Raw genomic sequence first — 19,400 nt, forward strand, 5'->3', positions numbered from 1 at the left:
GTGCCGGGGACTGTAGGTGACAATGCTGTTGCTCAGACATGTTTGGTGTCACCATCAGCATTTGGTGCAGAGCAGTTGTATGTAGATGACACTTGTACACTTCACAAGCACTGAGATGCAAAACAGGCACATGAAAACTATTTGTTAAAAATAAAACATTGCAGTTATTTAGTAAACATCTCCAGCCTCCGTCATAGTGGCCCCATACAGCTCGTTGGATGTAGTCATTATTTGGCTGAAAGTTTTTTTGAACAAAAGTGAAATGTGAGAGGGGCCGGTGACTTGTCGTTAAGGTTCCCATAACGAGATGGTTCCTGTAAGGACTGCGCAGGCGCAATCCTTGCCGACGGAAATCTCCGAACCTCGGCCGGCATCCAGGCTCATTCTTTAACATCCCCGTGGATTGGAGGATGTTAAAAAAAGAGCCGTGAGGCCGACTGGCCACTTTCCTCAAATCCCACGTCGCCCTGGATGCCGGCCGAGGTTCGGAGATTTCCGTCGGCTAGGATTGCGCCAGCGCAGTCCTTACAGGAACCAGCTCGTTAGCTGGAACCAGATCGTCAGATCATCGGCAGGGCCACCACCCACTGAGCAGATTACTCATGCCCAGTGCTGTCTATCATCCACGACTCGGCTTTTGCATGCCGGGTCCTGTCCAGCCTTTCCTCCACGAGGAGAGGGGGGTAAGCAGGGCGTGGTAGTCCATGGTACAGTAGCCGTTTCCTCCACCTGCAGGGCGGCACAAGGAATCTGCTGTGATGAATCTATGTGTTCTGATCCCTGCTGCCCTTCCTTTCATCAATCCCACATCATGTCCCACAGAGGTGCCTGGGATGGAGAGGTGAGACAGCGGGGGTTAGCGCAGTATACTCGGGATTAAGGATGAGCTCCGGCGTGTTCGCATTGAACACGTGCGGAGCCCACCAGAAAGTCGGCACCCGCGCTGCGCTAATCACAGCCAGGGAGACATTTCCCGGTGCTTGGCTGCAGAGATCGGGAAATGTCTCCCTGGCTGTCATTAGCGCAGCGCCGACTTCCTGGCGGGCTCCGCGCGTGTTCAATGCGAACACGCCGGAGCTCATCCTTACTCGGGATTATTGCTTCCCTGAGGCTCAGGTTGGGGAGGAGCAATTTAGGCTGAGGCTCAACAAGGCAGGGATGTGATCACAATCTACCCGTCACCTGCCTGCAATTGATAGGTTGCTAACCCCTGATATATGGCATTATATAGGTCTTATGCCTGGTACGCACGATCCGATTATTGGACGAATGATCAACGTTTTTTTCTTTTGCATGCTAATCTCATGTCAAATCTGAGTTTACTAAAGTCACAAATTCTCGTACGACAAAATAAAAATTCGGAAGTGATGTCATGTGTTGTAATGCATTTGTATTTTTGAACGACAGCTGTACTGATTAAATGAAAATCGTACGATCTGGCATTGTACAAAAAAAAATTCTGTGCATGTCCGATAGAATATTATCGGATGAACTGTCCTTTCGTACGATTTTCAGATTGTGTGTACAGGGCTTAAGTGTAGCATGGCTAAGTGCGTGGTTAAATGAGATTTTGTACCATAAAATCCGCTGAACTTCTTCATGGGTGGGTTTGATGCCACCTTTAGGAGCATGACCCTAGGGGCACCTTAAAACTAAAAGCATGCCTAAGGGGTGGCCAAAACCCTTTCTGCTAGACAGTTTTTTTATACTGTTAGGGCCCTTTCACACGGGCGGACCTCTGTGGAGCCACGTATGTCAGAGGTGGCATGCCCGGTCCTAAATCATCCGATCCCCCATAGGGGAGATCGGCGCTCTGACAGGTCGGTCCCTGCACAGTATGCAGAGACAGACCTGTCATCTGCCTGTTCAGCGGGGATCGACGGAGTGATCCCCGCTGAGCTAAACCGGAGCCCGTACATGGACAGCCCTGTGTGAAAGGGCCCTTAATGTTTGAAACAAGAACTTGCAGCACTGGGTTTGTAGTATTACCGGCTAGATGCAGCACTGGCGTTTTGGTGTCATGTTGTTACTAAGTATGCTGTCTCTCTCCCCCCTCTCTCCATCCGGGATTTGCCTTGTTTACATAGGCAGATCCCCATTCTGCCTCTATCTAATGCACAAACCAATGTACAGGTATGTCGGTTCGCACAGCTGGGCCACCCTGCTGCAGTATATGTACGGTGGGCAGTCTGGAAGTGGTTAATAAAACCTGTTATGGAAGGCTTCCGGATTCTGCCATTACCGACCACCTGAACATGTTGGTTACCTGTCTGGTTTGAAACAAGTGTGCAGAGCCTGTAGTCTTGTTGAAGGTGAATGACAAAAAGTAACTGGCATTTTCAGAAAGTTGGTATTGGCGGCCACCATTTCTCTAATAAGAAGCTTAAAGGGGTTGTAATGGTAAACGTTGTTTCAACTTAATGCATTAAGGTGAAAAAAACATCCAACAATACCAGCCTCCCCTGTTTTACTTACCTGACCCCTCAAAAGTCCTGCGCTCGCCCCCGACATCCTCTTCGCCGCTCAGCCTGGCCATTGACTGGTTACAGTGGATGGATTGAAAGCAGCGCAGCCATTGGTTTTGCGCTGCTGTCAATCACATCCAATGATGTGGCGGGGCTTAGTGATAGAGTGAGCGGCTATGGCCGCTGGCTGTATCACGGGAGCGCACCTGCAAGAACTCGACACCATGGGAGCACGCTCGCATCAAGGTGGGAGGGTGGGAGCCGAGACAGCCGCCGAGGGACCCCAGAAGACTAGGTTCGGGGCCACTCTGCAAAACGAGCTGCGCAGTGGAGGTAAGTATAACATGTTTGTTATTTTAAAAATAAAAAATTATCTTCAGTGATCCTTGAAACAAATGCATTCAATTGTTTTCAGTGTGCTGCAACAATCTCTTGCCTAGGGACTTAATACCCCTCTGTAAAATTAAGAGAGAAGGAAAAAAAAGCGCATCTATTTATTTTAGTTATGTATTTGCAGCTCTACAAATATTGTAACATCAATGATTTTGTGGTTCTTTCAGCCTCTCTTTGATGAAAACAAGACTGCGGTGGGCAAGGTGAAGAAAGGTGATGACAGACGCCTTTCTGTAGAACGCATTTATCAGAAGAAGACCCAGTTGGAGCATATATTGCTCCGTCCAGATACCTACATTGGCTCTGTAGAGCCTGTTACACAGGTAAGAGTAATGAGCCTATTTCTTATGATGTAGAAGGGGGAGTGTATAGACAATCTGTTGGGTTTTCTTGTTCAACATTATTGTGATGCGGTTTCTACAAGGGTACACACTTTATCTAAATTGGCAGAGAGAACCTCCAAGCTTTTCGGTGTAGTGAGGATGGAATTGGGGGGGACCTTAAGTCACTTTTTGGTTTCTTCAAGTTTTGTGTAGATCTGTCTGGTCTCCAGAGAATCATGCATTTTAGAAATACTAACAATGGGCATTAGAACACTTTCTTATGGTATATACGTGTAAATATCCTATACCTAGACAAATCTTGGTACCCAGATATGGGAAAAATTGGAGCATCTGCCATCTTTCCAATAGGCACTGGGACAGAAAGTGGTGTGACTTCCAATATAGACTTCTTTTCTGACAACTAAGAAATGATTTTGTATCCCTTGTTCTTCAGTTATGAGTACAGCCAAAGCTTGTTTGGCTGTACTTCTCCTGTGGATTACAGGACTGCAGGTTGTTTTGCATGCCTGTGATTTGTTTTCAGCAGACAGCGGGCTGAAGTCCACTGTCGGCTGATGCCACAGAGCTGGTCCAGGCTGGGGCAAGATCATGACAGTAAAGTCGGAATCTGCCAACACTCCTGGTCCGGGACCTGGCTCACTCAGCCTCTTGGTGAGCTGCTGAGAGCCTGAGCTTGTTACTGCCACCCGCTCCACAGCCCAGCGCTCTGAGAATCGAGTGATCAACGGTCTTTTATCACTTGGTTCTCAGTCTCAGTGGGGGAAAAAAATCTTCGGTTTGCAAGACAAGTTGTGATAAAAGTAACATTTTCTTTAATTTCTTTCCAGCAAATGTGGGTGTTTGATGAAGAAGTCGGCCTAAACTGCAGAGAAGTGACATTTGTCCCTGGCTTGTATAAAATCTTTGATGAAATCTTAGGTGAGTTTACATCACACATTTGTTATTTTGGTCATCTTAAAGTAGTGGGCAACAAAACAATGTGCAGTATCTCATTGCAGCCAATCGTAGTGAATCTTTAATTGGCCTGACTTGAGGATTGATTGCAGCATTGTATCAGGCTGTTGGTAGCATGTCACTTTTTTCTGTTTCAGTAAATGCCGCTGATAACAAGCAGAGGGACCCAACAATGTCCTGCATCAAGATTGTTATTGACCCGTAAGTAGAATGTTGCAATTAAAGGCAGAATGTTTTCCCAGTTTTAATGAGACAATTGACACCTTTTGTTTGCTTCTAGTGAGAACAATACAGTAAGTGTGTGGAATAATGGGAAAGGTATTCCTGTTGTTGAACACAAAGTAGAGAAGGTCTACGTTCCTGCCCTCATCTTTGGGCAACTGCTGACCTCCAGTAATTATGACGACGACCAGAAGAAAGTTACTGGTGAGTTTTGTTCCTGCTAAAAATTGTCTGAAAACCTTATTTTGCTATTGTTTCCACATCAACACATTTCTTTTCTTACAAATTAAGGTAAAATGCTATACTTTGTATTTGGATAGAGTAGAGAATGTTTAGGAACTGCCAAGTTTAGTGCTTTCTGTAATCCAGTTGATTTAAAAAAGTTGTAAAGGAAAAAAAAAATTCACCTTTCACCATTCTATGCATTAAGGTGAAAAAACTTCAGAGTATACCGGGCCCCCCTTATACTTACCCGACCCCTAGAAAGTCCCGCGCTTGGTCCCAAGATCCTCTTCGCCGCTCAGCCTGGCTGCTGATTGGCTAGAGCGGATGGATTGAAAGCAGCGCTGCTGTCAATCACATCCAGTGATTCGATGCCGAGTGATTCAGCGAGCTGTTATGGCCGCTCACTGTATCACGGGAGCGCGCCCGCAAGGACTACACACAATGGGAGCTCTCTCGCATGAATGAGTGAGTTCTTGCGGGGAGGACCAGAGACAGCCGTCGAGGGACCCCAGAAGACCAGGTTCAGGGCCACTCTGTGCAAAATGAGCTGCACAGTGGAGGTAAGTATAAATGTTTTTTTTTTTTCATGCATCTTCATGCATCCTATGCATTAAGGTGGAAAAACACCTGGCAATGACGGCCCCCCATTTACTTACCTAAACCCGTTCACCTGCTGTGCACGTCCCCAGTTGTCGTCCTCTCCACTGCTTCTCAGCATTGATTGGCTAAATTGATAGCAGCGCAGCTATTGGCTGACACTGCTTTCAGTCAAATCCTATGACACTGGGGGCCGGGACCAAGACATGCATACACTCTGTGTCTATGGATGCAGAGTGTGTGAGACAGGTACGCGCCCGCATGGTAACCCCCTCGGGAGAGAGCTTCCTGAGGGGAGGAGCAGAGACAGCCGCCGAGGGACCCCAGAAGAGGGTGATCGGGGCCACTCTGTGCAAAAATGAACTGCACAGTGGAAGCAAGTATAACATGTTTGTTTATTTTAAAAAAAAATTAAGCTTTACAACCCCTTTAAACTTTAGGTATCTGCACTTGCTTACACGTTATGGCTTTGCATGATGTATTTTTATCTATATTGCAGGTGGTCGTAATGGTTATGGTGCCAAGTTGTGTAACATCTTTAGCACCAAATTTACAGTGGAAACTGCATGTAAGGAGTACAAGAAGGTCTTCAAACAGGTATGTACCGCAGAGGCTGGATAATGTATACCTATAGTGATAGAAACAACCAGACTGCCTTGTTGTTTGCCAGCTCTCGAACATAAAGGATACGTTCACCTTTTAACAAAAAAATAAATGTGTGTAAAAAATTATTATTATTATTTTTGAGCCTTTAAAGCATTGCACCAGCGGATCACTAATGTCAATCTAGGACTCCTGCAGACCTGTCAGTGTATCGCTTCCTCATACAAGGGCACTGATACATTCTGACAGACTCAATGAGCTACCACAGCTCCATAGTAGTTCACTGAAAACTACAAATTTTTCAAATTGAGACAGCGGGGAACAGAGGATCCCTGCTGGCTGTCATATCGGGGTGTTGGGGCCAGTTTTTTTGTAACATGTTACACCCTGAATATGAGTGTAACATGTCCTTGGAGTGCTTGGAATAGTTGGCCTGGAATTGGTCTTGTACATTGGGCCTGATGGACAATGAGGGCAGTAAGATGGTAGATAATTGTGGTTGGTTATAATGCCTCACCTGTACCCAGTGAAGTGAATAGCCTCAGATGACACAGAGATTAAACAAATCCTCCTACATGTGTTTTTTTTTTTTTTTTTTTTAACTTGCAGTTTTGCCCTAACTACACCTTTTCAAAAGTGCAGATCCTGTTAATCTTTTTTCATCTGTCGGCAGCAGAGAAGAGGCTGCAGTTAGTGATTTAAGGAATGAAACGCTGTCCCCCTCCACATAGGCGGAGGCTTAAAGGAACATGCAGAGCTGTATTCTGAATAGATCAGCTCCCAGCTTATCTACCTCCCCGACACACTTTTTTAGCCAACGTGTCGGATAACTTCTCAGAAATGACTCCTGCTAACAGAGGAAAAGAGCACCAGAGAAAAACGCACTTAGAGCTTTGGAGAGAGAAGTAAATGCTACAGATGTGCTTTGCTCAAATTCCACGACTGGGGATTGCAACTACTTTAAGTTAAATGGCATATGGGTGGCAGAGATAAAAGCCGATAGTGGGAAAAGAGTCGCAGTCAGCCAATCATGTCTTATTGTAAAAAGTCAGGGGTAGGCGCTGACTCGGTAGGAAGGAGCTAATCAAGTACCAGGGAAAGAGAAGGTAAATGATTATGGATGGGGACAAGATGGTAGGTAGTGAGATCTAATCATAGATACTGGAGTTTATACATAATCTAATCATTAACCATTGGGGTGACAGGTAAAGTGGGCTAAATGTGGGTGATGAGTGAAAGATGGCAAATCCAATAATTGTTTTTTGCTGTTTGAGTATTTGAAAGAGGAATTTCATCAAAATATTGGGAAAGGGATTTTTAATGGTGCCAAAGAACAAAAATCTATTAAAATATTTTTTTATTAAATTCGACAATCTTAACAATGTTTGGTCAGGTTAGTTACTGGCCAAATTATTAAAGTTTTGATATATATACCACATATACATAACAGAGGTAAAACTGTATCAATCACAATGCTTCAGTGCTCAACATGTTCGCTTGTTTGATTCTTGAGCTGTAAAGCATATGGAACTACAAGAAAATGGGCACAATCAATGTATTAAGAGAACATACAAGATTTTAGCACAGAACAAATGGAAAAATAAGAATCAATCTATTACATATACCGTATAAGCCGAGTTTTTCAGCCCTTTTTTTAGGGCTGAAAATACCCCCCTTGGCTTATACTTGAGCTAAAACTAAGCACTGAAACCAAAGTGTGAAACGCGTCGGCTATATACCCCACTGCTTGCTGTGTTTTGTTCCGTTTCTTTTTATCATTAAAGGCCACCTTTTTAAGATTTTCGTGGAAGTGCGGCTGTCCATTTTTTTTTTTTTTTTTTTTTTTTTCAAGTTCTGCATTGCTGGCACCCACGCTTCTGAGAGGACATTGATTGCATAGTGCACTCACCTGGAGCGGCAGTTCCCTCTTCCTCAATTGTTGGCTTATACTTGAGTCGGCGTACCTGAAGGGCTGCAAGCGTCCATTGTTTGTTTTAAAAGTCACGGCTTCCCCCTGGTCCCTTCCATGATGGGCGTTTCCCAGCAGACACTGTTCAGTGTTCCGCTAATCATGGACCTCTTTTCATCCTCGGACAAGAGAATGTGCGTGATGGGCTAAACAGTGAACACAGTGTCTGCTGGGAAACCGAGGATGAGAAGATGTCTGTGATAGGCTGCTGGAAAAACGGACCAGGAGGAGACTGCGACTTTTAAACCATGAATGGGCGCCCGCAGCCTGTAAAAATTTCAGGTACACTCACATGGGTACAGTGAGGTGGCAATGGGCATAATGAGGCGTGCAAATGGGCATTGTTGACCCATCTCGGCTTGTACTCGGGTCGGCTTGTACTCGGGTCGGCTTGTACTCGGGTCGGCTTGTACTCGGGTCGGCTTGTACTCGGGTCGGCTTGTACTCGGGTCGGCTTGTACTCGGGTCGGCTTGTACTCGGGTCGGCTTGTACTCGGGTCGGCTTGTACTCGGGTCGGCTTGTACTCGGGTCGGCTTGTACTCGAGTATATACGGTACTAGAATAGTCCATATGAAAAGTTTTTGTTTTTTTCAACCAATTGATAAAGGTCTGAATGCAAAATAGGAGGCAGATGGTACATTATTGCTTTTCAAATGCATAAATGATATTTAAAAAATCACTTGAACACTTTTAAGGATCCTACGACGGACATAGGGGGGAGTGCCAGCAATTGTGGCATATTGGGTGTCGCAGAGGAAGCCCAACTGGAACTATGGGAAAATATAACAATTTGTGTATATATTGGCGTGACTTTTTCTCCAATCAAAGTTTGAGAAAAAATGTCTTCAACTAGGGATAGGGACATGTAGAAGGAGAATCCTCTGAACATGCAACAGTGGCCTAGGTGCTTTTGTCTGTGTTTTTTTTTTTTTTTTTTTTAAATCATAGCACCTGAATCTATGTATGAACTTTCTTTCTTTTAACAGAGTTGGACCAATAACATGGCAAAATCTTCTGAATCGAAGATTAAACCATTTGATGGAGAGGATTATACCTGCATCACTTTCCAGCCAGACCTAAGCAAATTCAGCATGCAGATTCTGGACAAGGACATTGTAGCTCTGATGGGCCGAAGAGCTTATGATATAGCAGGCTCTTCCAAAGGAGTCAAAGTCTTTCTCAATGGCAAAAAGCTTCCTGTAGGTGGTGTCAGAATATTCAAATGTATTGGTGGCATTTTATGACTTCTATGTTGGTTCTAATGAAATGTGTGCCTTTCAGGTTACTGGCTTTCGCAGTTATGTGGACATGTATGTTAAAGATAAGGTGGATGAGACGGGAAATGCTTTAAAGATTATCCATGAGTCTGTAAACAATCGCTGGGAAGTGTGTCTGACCATGAGTGAAAAGGGTTTTCAGCAAGTCAGCTTTGTCAACAGCATTGCAACCACAAAGGTATATTTGCTCTTTCTATTTATTTATTTTTTTAATTCTAAGGTGGCGTCTTAAACTTTTTTGTTTTGTCAGAACAGGGAAGAATTATAACATACTTAAATGATTTAAAAAAATCTCTCTCTCTCTAGAGAGAGAGAGAGATGTTGCGCCATGTAAGGATAATGAACATGTCACACTTTAAAGTTGTTCCGCAGGCTCGTATCGCAACCAACTACGGTACTTAAAAGATTTCCATAGGTGACGCTTACTGTTAAAAATTACATTTTCTTTATCGTTACATCACGGGACACAGAGCGGCATTCATTACTATATGGGTTATATGGAGTACCTTCAGGTGTAGACACTGGCAATCTTCAAACAGGAAATGCCCCTCCCTATATAACCCCCTCCCATAGGAGGAGTACCTCAGTTTTTACGCCAGTGTCTTAGGTGTTAGTCATGGTTTAGCTTGCCTCCGCATCCTTGGGATTAGGTGAGCTACCGGTTCTGTCCAAAAAAGCCTGAGCGCTAAAGTGGTCAGTAACCGGACCCCAAACCCTTGGGGTATAGCCCATAATGCTTTCTTTTTAAGAGAGCTGGACCCTGGGCCCAGAACTTAGATAACCTTTGGGCGCCTAATGTTTTCTGTTTGCCAGGGTGCTGTATGGGTCCAGGACAGTGGATCCTTCATGGAAGAAGAAGGTTCCCAGGGCCTGAAGGTCTAGACATCCCCACGGAGATGGGGGAAGATTGGGCCTCTTGCTTTGCAAAGTCCTGCGGCATGGAGCAGGTAAGTAAGGGGAAAACTTGCGGAACTTGGCTCTTAGCAAGTTTTTTCTGGGAGGTCACAGGGGACATGCCTAAAAGTTATGCATTGCATCTGGCAAACCAGTCACATATCATGAAGATAGGATGGCTCTATATGTTGTTATTCCCCTTAAAAAAGTGACCTCCCTGGTAGTATTGGAAAAGCTGTGAGTGGGGCCTTTTGTGTACAAATGTATGTGTGTGTCAGAGAGCTATGCTTACCTGCAAGCCTCCAGGCGATGCTCTATCCAGTCCTCTTCCTCATGCCTGCAAGGCAGGCAAAACGCTGTCCTCCTCGTGTGTTTTCTGGCTGCGGCTGCAGGAACAGAGAGGCCCTTCCTCCCATACACCCCCCCCGTCGGCGGGCACGCGCGCGGCGCGCGTGCACGTGTTTATAGGCGCATTTGGCGCCGTTTTTGCTGGGGGGGAAGGGCGGGTCAGTGATTTAAGGAAGGGGCGGCCCTTCCTTAGATACCACAGTTCATTCAATACTATGGTTTGAGGGAGGAAGGACTGGAGTGAAGCACGGGGCGCCGAGGACACACAGTGGCCGGAAAGAATACTACAGTCTTCAGAAGATTGTGGTTTAGCCTAGGAATAGGCTGTTTTTCTTTTCCATCTCATAGTCTTTAATTTGGCAATACTACTCAGGGGGATAGAATGTTTTTTCTTGCCTAGATTGAAAAAAAAAAAAAAAAAGGAAAAGAAGTTTTTTTCTTTTGAAAAAAAAAAAAAAAAAAAAGTGTCATCTGGGGAAGAGGAAACATTTTTTATTCCCCAAACAGGTGTTTGGGCATTTAACTATTTATAAGTCCCAGGTACCAATAAGTAGCAGGTGTACCTCGGTATTGTACCATGGCATCAAAGAACAAATCAGAGGGTACAAAAGGTGGGGATTCCCCCACAGGGTCTGAGGTCTCGGATAGAGCTATGCCGCTGCTTTCCCCACTGGGAGCCGTTGGGCCATCGGGATCGGGGGCTGGAGCTGACGCGAGTCAACCCAATCCTAAGATGGTCACGGAGGAGGTGTTACTTACCTCTTTAAATGAGATGCAGAAAAGCATGGGAAAAATGATAGCCGCAGCTATGCGGGGTAGTAAGCGGAATAGATCTCCGTCACCCGTGCGCGGACCCTCGGAAGAGGAGGTCCTTTCCTCTGGGGAATTGGACGACCTCTTGGACAAGGACCAAGTAGGTTCAGGGATCGATGATCCGGATACAGAGGAGTCTGGGGCAGTCTCCCTGTGGGAGAGCTGGTGGATTCAAGACTTGACGGACTTGGTCCATAAGGCATTCAACCTGCCTATACCAGATCTCCAGGTATCGACGGTTTCAGCTTTGGGCTCACTGAGGGCGCCTCAAAGCAGTGCGGTGTTTCCGATCCATCCTCTATTGGAGGGAGTCTTGTTCCAAGATTGGAACAAACCAGACAAGGTTTTCTTACCACCTAAGAAATTTTCTGTCTTGTATCCTATGGAAGAAAAGTTTTCCAAGAGATGGGCTTCTCCTGCAGTAGACGCAGCCATCTCATGTGTTAACAAATCGTTAACATGCCCTGTAGAAAACATACAGGTTTTCAAGGATCCAGTGGATAAACGCTTGGAAGCACTACTTAAAAACTCCTTCACTGCTGCAGGGGCAGTAGTACAGCCAGCCGTGGCTGCGATTGGAGTCGCTCAAGCTTTATCGGATCAATTTAAGCAAATGCTTGAACTTATTCCTGCCGAGCAGGCAGAAGAATTTTCGGATGTCCCTAAGGCCATTTGTTTTACGGTAGACGCTATCAAGGATTCTATCCAGCAAGCGTCACGTTTATCGTTATCTCTTATCCATATGAGAAGACTCTTATGGTTAAAAAGCTGGGAGGCTGAGCCCCCATGCAAGAAACTCCTGGTAGGGTTCCCCTTCCATGGAGGTCGGCTCTTCGGAGAAGACCTAGATAAATACATTCAGACCATTTCAAACGGCAAGAGTACTCTCTTGCCAACTAAGAAGAAGGTTCAGGGGCCTGCGTTTAAACGACAGTCCTCCCCTGGACAGGGGCCCTCTAATACTAAGCAGTATCAACGGCCTCCTGCAAGAACAAACTTCGGCTTCAACAGCAGATCACAAAGACAGGCTGTTAGAGGCAAGAGGCAGTGGTTTCGCAAACCAGCAAAACCAGCCCCCAAGTCTACCTTATGAAGGGGCGCCCCCACCCACGAAGGTGGGGGGAAGGCTGCGACTCTTTTCGGAGATTTGGGAAGCCAGCATTCCCGACGAGTGGGTACGGTCTTCCGTGGCCACAGGCTACAAGCTAGAGTTCCTAAGGTTTCCTCCTCCTCATTTCCAGGAGTCGAGGATTCCAAACGATCTGGAGAAAGGAGCCGCATTAAGATCGGCTCTAGTTCATCTACTTTCCCAGGAAGTAATAGTAGAGGTACCAGTCCTGGAACAGGGACTGGGTTTCTACTCCAACCTATTCATCATCCCCAATGGAGATGTCAGGCCAATTTTGGACCTAAAGATGGTAAATGCATACTTAAAAGTCCGCTCATTTCGGATGGAATCCGTGCGGTCAGCAGCTGCCACACTCCAAAAGGACGACTTCATGGCGTCCGTAGACATAAAGGATGCCTACCTTCATGTTCCAATTTATCAGCCACATCAAAGATATCTACGCTTTATGGTGGCTTCGCGTCATTTCCAATTCATGGCGCTTCCCTTCGGGTTGGCTACGGCCCCCCGCGTGTTCACGAAAGTTCTAGCTCCAATCCTAGCCAAGCTAAGGATTCAAGAGGTCACGATTCTAGCATACCTGGACGACCTCCTAGTCATAGACCACTCGTCTCCCGGCTTGGAGCGAGCAGTGGCCCTCACGGTCCAATACCTCGAGAGGTTCGGCTGGGTCCTAAACCGGGAAAAGTCAGCATTCCAGCCCACAAGGCAATTGGAATATCTCGGCATGAGATTAGACACAGAACAACAAAGAGTGTTCCTACCTCTGAGGAAGGTCAAGGCCATCAAGGTGTTAATCCTACTGGTTCAAAGCAAGAAAGAACCGACTATTCGCCTATGTACGAGACTACTAGGCAAGATGGTGGCTACCTTCGAGGCGGTGCATACGCCCAGAGCCACACTCGCATCCTGCAGGCAGCCATCCTGTCAGCATGGAGCAGAAGGCCACAGGCCTTGGATATCCCGTTGCCACTCTCATCAAGAATCCGGCAAAGTCTGTGTTGGTGGTTAGATCCTCAGAACCTACTGAAGGGAAGGTCTTTCAGCCCAGTGGCTTGGAAGATAGTGACCACAGACGCCAGCCTAACGGGCTGGGGAGCAATTGTGGAGGGTTCCACTCGCCAAGGTATTTGGGCAAAGCCAGAGAAGCTGTTACCCATCGACATCTTGGAGCTCAGAGCTGTTCGACTAGCCCTCAGGGCTTGGACGTCGAAATTGCAGGGGTTCCCGGTGAGAATTCAATCAGACAATGCCACGGCAGTGGCATACATAAATCACCAAGGGGGAACCAGGAATCAGGCCGCTCAGAGAGAAGTGAGCTTGATTCTCCTATGGGCAGAGGCTCATGTGCCCTGCATATCGGCAATATTCATTCCCGGAGTGGACAACTTTCAGGCGGACTTCTTAAGCCGCCAGACTCTATGGTCGGGGGAATGGTCTCTGCATCCACAGGTCTTTCAAGCACTCTGCCAAAGTTGAGGAGTGCCGGACGTGGATATCATGGCATCGAGACTCAACAAGAAGCTAGACAGGTTCATGTCCCGGTCAAGGGATCTGATGGCCTGCGGAACCGATGCTCTGGTTTGCCCTTGGCATCAGTTCAAACTTCTTTATGCATTTCCCCCGCTCCAGTTACTACCCCGCCTGCTGCGCAGGATCAGGGTGGAGCGCATACCAGTCATCCTGGTAGCTCCAGCATGGCCCAGAAGGGCATGGTACTCACTAATCCTAAGGATGGTAGTGGGAAACCCTTGGACTCTGCCTCTAAGGCCAGACCTGCTATCGCAAGGTCCGATCCTCCACCCTGCCTTACGGCATCTAAATTTGACGGCCTGGAAGCTGAATCCTTGATTCTCAGGGGTAGAGGTCTGTCTCAGAAGGTAATCTCTACCCTAATCAGAGCCAGGAAACCGGTCTCTAGGGTGATTTATCACAGGGTCTGGAAGGCCTATGTAGGCTGGTGTGAGTCCAAGCTATGGCTTCCTCGCAAATTCACCATTGATAGAGTTTTAAGTTTTCTCCAGCTAGGAGTGGATAAAGGATTGGCATTAAGCACAATCAAAGTACAGATTTCTGCTCTGTCAGTGTGGTTTCAGCGGCCGCTGGCCACCCACTCGCTGGTTAAGACCTTCCTTCAAGGGGTCTTACGTATTAAACCTCCAGTTAAATCCCCGCTTTGTCCGTGGGATTTAAATCTTGTCCTGTCAAGTTTACAGAAACAACCGTTTGAGCCATTGGCTGAAGTTCCTTTGGTTCTACTGACAAGGAAGTTGGTATTTTTGGTTGCCATAGTTTCCGCAAGAAGAGTTTCGGAACTGGCAGCCTTATCCTGTAAGGAACCATATCTTATATTTCATAAGGACAAGGTCGTTCTTCGCCCTCATCCTTCCTTCCTACCGAAGGTCATATCCAGTTTTCATTTGAACCAGGATTTGGTATTACCATCCTTCTTCCCTAAACCTACTTCCAGAAAGGAAGGGTTGCTGCATACCTTGGATATTGTCAGAGCCATGAAGGCCTATCTTAAAGCTACAGAGAAAATCCGAAAAACAGATGTGCTGTTTATTCTACCGGATGGGCCCAAGAAGGGGCAGGCAGCTGCAAAGTCCACCATTTCTAGGTGGATCAAGCAATTAATCACTCAGGCCTACGGCTTGAAAGGGTTGCCTCCTCCAGTATCATTAAAGGCTCATTCTACTAGAGCCATGGGCGCCTCCTGGGCAGCACACCACCAGATCTCTATGGCTCAAGTTTGCAAGGCGGCAACCTGGTCTTCTGTCCACACATTCACAAAATTCTACAAGTTGGACGTAAGAAGGAATACTGATACTGCCTTCGGGCAGGCAGTGCTGCAAGCTGCAGTTTGAGACCCTCGGATCCCGGGGGCTCCTCTTCTTTTTTTGAGTTAAATTTAAAATTTAAGATTATTTTTCTCAAATAAGTTGGATTTATTATGATTTGAGTATATCTCTAAATTAAATCCTTTTGTCTTGGAGATGTTCTCCCTCCCCTCATTGTAAGCATTGCTTTGGGACATCCCATATAGTAATGAATGCCGCTCTGTGTCCCGTGATGTAACGATAAAGAAAAAGAGATTTTTAATACAGCTTACCTGTAAAATCTTTTTCTTGGAGTACATCACGGGACACAGAGCTCCCACCCCTCTTTTTGAGGACCATTTTGGGAGGCATACTGCTTGCTACAAAACTGAGGTACTCCTCCTATGGGAGGGGGTTATATAGGGAGGGGCATTTCCTGTTTGAAGATTGCCAGTGTCTACACCTGAAGGTACTCCATATAACCCATATAGTAATGAATGCCGCTCTGTGTCCCGTGATGTACTCCAAGAAAAAGATTTTACAGGTAAGCTGTATTAAAAATCTCTTTTTTAGAGTTAGGAGGTCTAGCACTAGAATTTTTCCCACTCCAACTTTAGCGGCGATACCTCACGTTTACACTGTTCACGCAGGGATAAGGGCGCTTTACTTGACTTTTTTTTAATCGCTTGTATTCGTATTACAAGAAGTATAAATATCCCTTGTACTAGGCATAGTGTGTGACAGGTCCTCTTTATGGAGAAATGTGGTGTCAGTAAGACCCCACATCTCATCTCCAGGCTGGGAAGCATGAGATCGGGAAAAAAAAATTCACAGATCTCGTGCTTTCAGCCAGATTGCGGCTTTGTTTACTTCCGGGTACCCGTGCGTGACGACATAACGTCGCGCCCAAGCCTCCGACGGTCATAGAGATGACCGGTGACCATCTATGCTCTTTGTTCGGCGGCCGATTCGGCACAGGTGAGCCCAGAGAAGCACCTGATGAAGGCGGGAGGGGGGGTGTCCCCTCCCGCCACATAGAAGAACAATCAAGTGGCGGATCGTTCTTATGGTGCGCAGAATCGCCGCCTGAAAACAGTGATATCTGATGCTGGTAGCTGCAGGCATTATTCAGATATCCCCCACTGAAGTCCAGGACGTCATATGACGTACTGTGGTATGGAAGTGGTTAAACGGAAAAAAAAAAGTTTACTTCCAAACTGGAGCGTAAGTGATATCGCTCCAGTCCTCCAAGGCCATAGACGCGACCAATCTGGTCTTTTGATCTCCTCTGGGACCAGCCAGCCGCACCATCGGATTATTTCACGGGTGTGCTGGTGGAATTGGTAAGCCCGACAAACACTGTGGGGAGGGGGAACGTCCCCTCCTGCCACTTCTGAAATTGTTTGAGCGGTTCGTGAGCTGCTTGGAACGTTTTCGGGAGAAAGCCAGGCAACGGCTGGAAAAATATAAATACCAGGGTTAGACCATTTCAAAGCCGCAATGTATTGTAGTTATGTCCGTGTGGCGGTCATATTTATCTGTATGGATCTCTGCTCAAGTGATGATTTGAATTATTTTAATTTGTTCTTACCAGGGTGGTAGACATGTTGACTATATCGCTGATCAGATTATCACCAAAATCATTGATGTTGTAAAGAAGAAGAATAAGGGTGGAGTGGCTGTTAAACCTTTCCAGGTATGTACACGATTCATTTGTCATTGAAGTCTCAACTGTTTTAAGCTGTGTTGGCATTTTGACTTCTGTAATAAACCGATGTTTCCTTGCAGGTGAAAAACCACATGTGGATCTTTGTGAACGCTTTGATTGAGAACCCAACATTTGACTCCCAGACCAAGGAGAACATGACGTTGCAGTCAAAGAGCTTTGGATCTAAATGTGCACTGTCTGAGAAATTCATAAAAGCGGTGAGTGTTGAGAGAAAATGTCATCTTTTAACATAAGACCCCTTTCACACTGCCAAATCCCATAGCGTCGGGGGTAAAACGCTGCTATTTTACCATCGGATTTGTGGTGCATTTCGGGCGCTAGCGGGAGCGCTTTTAACCCATGCTAGTGGCCGAGAAATTGTTAATACTACCGGCAATGCGCTGCTACAGCGGCATATTGCTAGCGGTACCATGGCACTGCCCATTGATTTCAATGCGCAGGAGCGCATTAGCAGCTGTGAGTTCACCAATGTAAATGCACTTCAAAGAAGCTGCTGGCAGGACTTTTCCTGACGCCCTGCCAACGCACTGCTCCAGTGTTAAAGCACTCTGGCTTTCACACTGGAGACAAAAGAGCAGCAGTTTAAGGGCGGATTGCAGGTGCTATTAACGCTATAGCACCTGCAAACCGCCCTCAGTGCGAAAGGGGTCTAAATGTATAAGTTAAGTGATATGATCGCTATGTTTTGCTTTTGTGGGAACTGATTTTATTTTTTGGCACTCTGATGACGTCTCAGCCACGACACACAGCTCTGAAGGAACTGCACACGTTTGCCGTTCCATCAGGGTGCATGCGCGGGTGCAGTCACCAGCTGCTGCTCGCTAGGATATCTTTTAAATGGTGTGTATTTAGGAGATAATCATTTTACCTGCAGGTAAGCTTTTTTTAAAAGCTTGTAGGTAAAAAATGGCATTTACTACCACTTTAAAGCAGAATCAAACCCTCCTATACTTTACAGCCAAGGAATCTGCTTCTGTTTGATCTGCAACTGCCATGATGGTACACATGCGATCAGTTATGACACCAGCCATTTAATGGTTTAACAGTTTGAGAACACAAGCAAATGTGACAGCAATCCTGGCATTTCAGGAATGTAAGGGCTCATTCACACCATATGTGCATTTAACTGATGGGAACATTGTGCAGATTTCACTTGCAGAGATATCAGTTTTTGTGCACATCAGGTATGTGCCCTATCTCACGCCAATGTTGATGTCATGTCTGTGTTTTTGTTTTTCCCCTCATGCAGAAAACTGCTTATACGTTGCAGATTCCTGTGCAGAAAAAAATCTGCACGTTTTTTTATTTTATTTTTGAGCCCTTGCAGAAAAATTAACATCTCTGCACCATGGTATGAACGAGGGGCTTCAACAAAATGGCAGCCTCCAATAGGAAGTAACGGGAGTAATGCTGCAGGCAATTTACAGCACGCACTCATTTTGGTAATAATGTGAAACGTATGTTCCTTGCTAAAGGACATTCATCAAGTGTGGGCTACGTTCTTAAGGTGACAATGCAGTGCTGCTGGCAATGGATGCATTCCATATTTGCAGTGTTTTTAAAAGAGAAGTATGATTTGTTTTTCTCCCATTCATCATACTTGGGTGAACGCAGTATCGGTCCCCCAGCACCTCTACACTGAGAACCGAGCGATCAAACATCGCCGATGGCTCGGTTCTTGCAGCTCCCTGAGCAGAGAGGAGCTCTGCTGTTCCACTTTCCCTGGAGCGCTGAGCTGTGGAGGGGTGAGGACTGTCTGCGGCCCTCAGCAGCTCGCTGAGAGGCTGAGACGGGTACCTGGTGGATCCAGACTGTCATGATGACGCGGTGCCTGGACTGATTCCAGTGACGTCTTCAGCCCACTCTGTTGAAAACTGGTCACGGGAGTGCAAAACAAATTGCACTCCTGTGATGCATAGGAGAAGCCCAGCTAAACAAGCTCAGAGCTAAGGCTGGACTTCTCCTTTTTAAAGAGAAAAACCTGAGAAATGTGCTTGTATTGCACAGATGTTATGAATTGTGGGGATAGGGTCCTCAGTAAAAAAGGAAAAGCCAACAATTTACTATTTGTCCAACAAATCTGCCATCCTGGTTAAATCCACAATAGATTAGGCTAGTTGTGAGCGTGTCTAAACTTTTTTTATTCTTCTTTTAGGCCACAAGCTGTGGGATTGTGGAAAGCATCTTGAACTGGGTGAAGTTCAAGGCACAGAATCAGCTGAATAAGAAATGCTCTGCGGTCAAGCATACGAAGATTAAAGGCATTCCCAAACTTGATGATGCCAATGATGCTGGTAAATATCACTGAACCTATAGGGGAATAATTCTGCATTGTTCATTTTGGATTCTGGGGGTTTGTAGTTCCTCTTTTAGCTGGTTCTGTTGTAAATTGAGAATAAGTGTTGGTGCTGTATCAGATATATAACGTTTTCACACTTGCTGCAATTTAAAATGCCTTACCCTCAAAGTGTTTGTAAGGCTAAAGTTTTGTTTATATTAAAGCAGAGGTCCCCCAAATTATTATTATTTTTTTTTTAAGTCAGCAGCTACCAATTCTGCAGCTGCTGACTTTTTTATATGGACACTTGCCTGTCCACCGCGTCTGCAATGTCGGCACGTGA

General features: G+C 46.0%; 1 protein-coding gene across 2 annotated transcripts in view; it reads left to right on the forward strand.

Moving 5' to 3' along the window:
• TOP2A (DNA topoisomerase II alpha) overlaps nt 1–19,400 on the forward strand; it is a 54,648-nt gene that overhangs the window by 4,816 nt on the left and 30,432 nt on the right. For both annotated transcript variants that reach the window (XM_040331009.1, XM_040331010.1), the window contains exons 2-11: nt 3,026–3,181; nt 4,030–4,120; nt 4,294–4,357; nt 4,437–4,582; nt 5,700–5,797; nt 8,760–8,972; nt 9,055–9,228; nt 16,645–16,746; nt 16,839–16,976; nt 18,935–19,073. In XM_040331009.1, coding sequence (XP_040186943.1) covers nt 3,026–3,181; nt 4,030–4,120; nt 4,294–4,357; nt 4,437–4,582; nt 5,700–5,797; nt 8,760–8,972; nt 9,055–9,228; nt 16,645–16,746; nt 16,839–16,976; nt 18,935–19,073 — 1,321 coding nt within the window. The remainder of the gene's footprint in view (nt 1–3,025; nt 3,182–4,029; nt 4,121–4,293; nt 4,358–4,436; nt 4,583–5,699; nt 5,798–8,759; nt 8,973–9,054; nt 9,229–16,644; nt 16,747–16,838; nt 16,977–18,934; nt 19,074–19,400) is intronic.

This window comes from Rana temporaria, chromosome 12 (assembly GCF_905171775.1).
Source record: "Rana temporaria chromosome 12, aRanTem1.1, whole genome shotgun sequence".
NCBI classification, from domain to species: domain Eukaryota; kingdom Metazoa; phylum Chordata; class Amphibia; order Anura; family Ranidae; genus Rana; species Rana temporaria.